The 4,733-nt window shown below is 41.2% G+C and overlaps 1 protein-coding gene across 1 annotated transcript; it reads left to right on the forward strand.

The window, feature by feature from the left end:
- The first annotated feature begins 2,055 nt into the window (after nucleotides 1–2,055).
- Nucleotides 2,056–3,371, forward strand: LOC147464479 (uncharacterized). The gene is made up of 4 exons (XM_086509317.1): nucleotides 2,056–2,464; nucleotides 2,558–2,620; nucleotides 2,758–2,857; nucleotides 2,951–3,371. The coding sequence occupies exons 1-4, from the start codon at nucleotides 2,345–2,347 to the stop codon at nucleotides 2,980–2,982; spliced, it is 315 nt and encodes a 104-aa protein (XP_086365443.1). The 5' UTR covers nucleotides 2,056–2,344; the 3' UTR covers nucleotides 2,983–3,371.
- The last annotated feature ends 1,362 nt before the right edge of the window (nucleotides 3,372–4,733 follow it).

Raw genomic sequence — 4,733 nt, forward strand, 5'->3', positions numbered from 1 at the left:
CATAAGCTTTGGGCATTTAATCCTTTTCCAAGCTTCCATAGCCACTCTAATAAAAAAGCCATAACCCAAGCCGTAATCTTTTCCATAAGCCATAATTAATCATTTTCTTGGGATCTCTCTCTCTCTCTCTCTCTTTATATATATATATATATATATATATATATATATATATATATATATATATATATATATATATATATATATATATATATATATATATATGTATGTATATATATATATATATATCTTAAAGTAGCAGAGGAAGAACGAAGGAGAGAAATATTATCAAGGCAAGCTCGGCAAGCCAATGAAGGCAGATTAACCTGATGTATGGTTAATTGTTTGCTTTGGGTAATCAAGTTTCATAATTGTGTTCAAGTTGTCAGTTTTAAGCTTTGTCTACATTAATTGTGTTTGCTACAACTCTCTTCCACACACATTAATTGTGTGATGAAAGGGCACTAGGCCCCGCGCCTTCCCATCTCACCTTTCGAACACAAATCCCCTGACAATGCACAATCGCCATAGCCAAATTTTGAACTATATAACCAGAGGCAAGTTAGCATGGAGATGACAATTTTTGAGTCGCGGGGCTTGGTGCCCTTTCATCACCTGACCCCCGCTCTCTACTGATCAACAAGAACAGTCCTCTCTCTCTCTCTCTCTCTCTCTCTCTCTTATTTGAAGAATATTGAACTACTGATTGCAACAAGTACCCTCTCTTCGCATCTGGTGAAAACAATGCAGAGCTTCTTGGCCCTGCCAATGTTGGGCCCTTTGTTAAGAAAATATTTTTGACTTCAAGTTCTCAATCTAACTTAGACTTAGAAGAACAACAAGTAAATTTGCAAAGACGAGCACACCTTTACAAATTATCACCTCGCACAAAACATATTGGGCTAAAGAATTGCCACCAGGCAATTCGCACGAGTGATAACTATAATCACGCCACCACCAGGTTTAAACGAACAATAATCATCTACGGCCTAAGGTGGCATCTAGACACAACGAAGTGTGGGCAACCCGAACATCTTAGATGGTGCAACGCAGGGCCTTCCAAGAGACGGCATGCCTCGTCAGGCACTTTTTGTGCTTTGGTGGCTAGCTCTATACAGACCTTCAGAATGAGGGAGAAGGATCCACGCAAGCACAAGTAAAAAGCAACATTGTTTTTCTTGCGAGGCTTTTGGCCATGTGATTCGAGTTGTGGGCAATGACTTGGATCATGGGCTCAAAGATTAAAAAAAACAACCTTTGGCTCACCAAGTAAATAGCCTCGTCGTTGTCCACACCTATGTTTGTGGAGGTCATACGTCTCCACTCGCGCCGTCAATTGACGTTTAGCTGATGGTGCGGTGTAGAATGGTTCCAGGGTGTGAGATTGGAGGAGATAGTTGCTATCGATAGTGTACTCTGTAGAATGGTTCCAGGGTGCGAGATTGGAGGAGATGGATTTGCAACATGATGCTTTCCTCTTTGACGTCTCTACTTACATCAAGTGTGGAGCCTTGGAAGGTGAGATAGGGTAGTATAGCTGGGGGGAAGAGGGATAGGGAGGAAGGCTAGCGGTGGGTGTGACTTGGAGATTGTCAGTTGAGGTCAGCAAAGATAGGTTGTTTCATTATCTGTGCATGAAAACAGTGTGTTGCGTGAAGTATTTGAAAAGCTTGCTGCACGCAATATAGTCACCTGGAATGCCTTGATCTCAGGCAATGCCGAGACCAGCCAAGGTGAAGAATCATGTAGAGTATAGAAGTAGGGTCCCGTCTTTTCTCTCTCTCTCTCTCTCTCTCTCTCTCTCAATAGATAGAGACAAATGTGCAGACAAAGCTCCGAGCTGCTTCTAGGGAACCTGCAAATTGCCTGTGGAGAAGATCGAACTAGTTCTGAGCGCAATTGAGCAATGCAGAGTGCTTTATTTATTTTATTCACTTGGTAGCTTTTCACGTGCGTTTTTTTAATATTTTTAGAGCTTTGTTAAGCAGCAATGTTTTCTTAAAAATTAAATCTAATGCCACGTGGTGGCTTCTGCGTTCAGATACTAGAAAAAGAGCCTTTGGGCTCACCTGCAAGTAAAGAGCGAACCTGAATAATTATTGAATCTGGACTCTGGAGTCTGGAATTGAAGAAGAATCAACGCTGATTTCTGAAGCAACTCGATCAACAGTGTTCAAGATTCAACACTCAAGTCTAAAGCTCAAGAGAAGGTCTGTAGCAGGCTGTAGATTGTAAGTTCAAAGTCAGAACTTGGAACCTTGGCAAGGTTGAAGCCCTCTCAAGATTGGAATGAAAACACACCTTATCGCTCAAGAAAATCAACGCTAGGCGGTTGCAGGCTTGAACGATGGTGCCTGGTAGTAGCTTGAGCGAAACTAGTCCAACAAAGAATGATCCTCCACCTGATTTTCAAGTGTGTGTGTTTCCACAATCAGGCTCCAGAACCAACGACGAGTTTCTAAATATGGTACTTTCCAAGTTAGGTTAACAAAGCTTAATCTTTATAGGTTTATTTGTGGTTTTGTAAATCTCAAACATGTTTTATGTTTAAATTAAACAGGTTGAAAGATGTAAGTTCTTGCAAGTTTTGACTTTCTGGCTCGGTGACTTTTGCAAAAATGTTGTAAGTTTTTTTTATAATTTATTTCTGTGGCTTTTTGTTGTTTTCTGGTTTATTTAGGATTTGCAGAAATTTCTAATTTTAATTATCTATTTTTTATTGATTTTTCTAATTATCTCTGGTTTTTTGTTTATGTGTAGATTCCTGGATCTGTTCGTTATCAGAAAACCGATTGTCAAGATATCATCTTACTCAAAAATCCGAGTGATAATCCTGAAATTATTAATCTTACAGAGAATGGTTAGTGTAGTTGCTTTAATCTTTGAAACATTGACTCAAAAATCTTTACTTTTTAGAAATTTTAATTATTTCTAATTTCTTGATATGTTGTAGATGGAAAATTGCCGCCTTGCTTCAAATTTTAAAGTAGGAATGGAGTCTCTGGTGGAATGTGCAGAGGTTGGCTTTTTATTAGTGAAAGTGAACTTTTTCTGAAATATCTGTGCGAATATATCACCAGCTTTTGTCTCACCCCCCAGCTGGCTTTTTATTAGTGAAATTGTACTTTTTCTTTGCGAATATATCACCAGCTTTTGTCTCACCCCGCCTGAGAGTTGGGTCTAACAACAGGTTCCCTACTCCTACCGAGACTTTTGTAATGTCATTCAGCTGCAATTCGAGTTGAGATTGATTTTGTTCAATATAGCTCGTTGACCATCTTGATAAAGGGGCTCTTTTGTTGAGGCGCCCTTTGGTTTTATCAATTGCAATGAATATCTGTGTTTCTGAACTAATGCAAATGCTCTCTTGTTCGGTCTCTAATTTTGAGTTTCAAGCCTAATGATTTGTATATTATGTCTCTATCCCTAATGGTTTCAACAACTCAAATCATTCCTATGTTTGCAAATTCTTCTATGCTCAGTTTCTCCCACATCAAAGCATATACATCCTATGTTCTCTGAGGAGTCTCCAACTGCAATGAGTATCTCATGCCTCGTAAAGGCACCCATCCACTATGGAGCCTCCGACAAGTCGAGTGCAGCAGGCTAGGTCCCTGTGCCAGGTATCGCCGACTCTATTTCTAACTAAGCACATATGTGCCCCTCATCCCTCTCAACCGCTCCTCTTGCAGCTGCACCGAGAGTTGTCTAAACTATAACCACTCTCCAAGGCTCTTAGTTGGCCCTGCATCCATTAGGACATGTGGTGACGTGCACCCACCATATGTTTTTGGGAGTCAGAATCTAAGGGCTCCAAATCACTGTCTGGTACGCATACTCGTCTGGAGCCTTAGGCTGGTGTTTGGAATAGGGCAGGTTTGAGTTACTCCCAAGCCCTCAAGAGCCTGCAAGAAAATCTATCCTCGAATCCTCTTCTCAACCCCACTTGCTCCTCTTGTGAAAATGCATCGAACCCGAGGGTGCTATGGCATCCACATGTTGGGAGTTTTATTATGTATCCTCTGTAGTAACAGTTTCTTCTTGGGCGCATAGCCTAGTATCAAGCATCTGACAACGAATTATGTGACTCTGACAAACTTGACCAATATTCCCGAGGCCATCTTGAGAGGTGGGAAGAATGATCTGTCACAAGACGGGCACCACGTGCCAATAGAAAAGAACAGACTTTTAGCACTTCAATAACAACTGAATTGAGAGAGAGAGAGAGAGAGAGAGAGAGAGAGAGAGAGAGAGAGAGAGAGAACACGTGACACAGAGTGGTAGAATTCCACCCCAGAGAGTATTGGCCCCAAACCTTGGCGCCCCTTTTGGTATTTCTTTATATTGCATCAACATAGTACAAGCCGGTACTCTAGACTCTGCACCTGCATGCCAGAGAATGAGCCCTAGCCTCATATTTAAATGCCCTTGGCCTAAAAAGCAGTTACAGTAAAAAGCCTTTAAAACTCAAAAGCTTCTAGTCCAAAAAGCAATGCCAAAAGCTGCCAACGTAATTTACGAAAATCCGTACAACCTGCCACGTCATCAGTCAGCCAACGCGAAATGCAGAAATCCGTACAGCCTGCCACGTCATCATGTTAGCGCAATTTTTGAAAATCTGCCACGTCATCAGCTTTTGCATGTGTCCGGATCCTGCTTTATTTTCTTCCTTTATGTCACTTGGGGCCCCATCGAACGGGGTCCCCATAAGTTGGTAGGACTTCTTCTGATACTTG

This window comes from Adiantum capillus-veneris, chromosome 1, assembly GCF_014529385.1.
Source record: "Adiantum capillus-veneris isolate H3 chromosome 1, ASM1452938v2, whole genome shotgun sequence".
In the NCBI taxonomy this organism is placed as follows: domain Eukaryota; kingdom Viridiplantae; phylum Streptophyta; class Polypodiopsida; order Polypodiales; family Pteridaceae; genus Adiantum; species Adiantum capillus-veneris.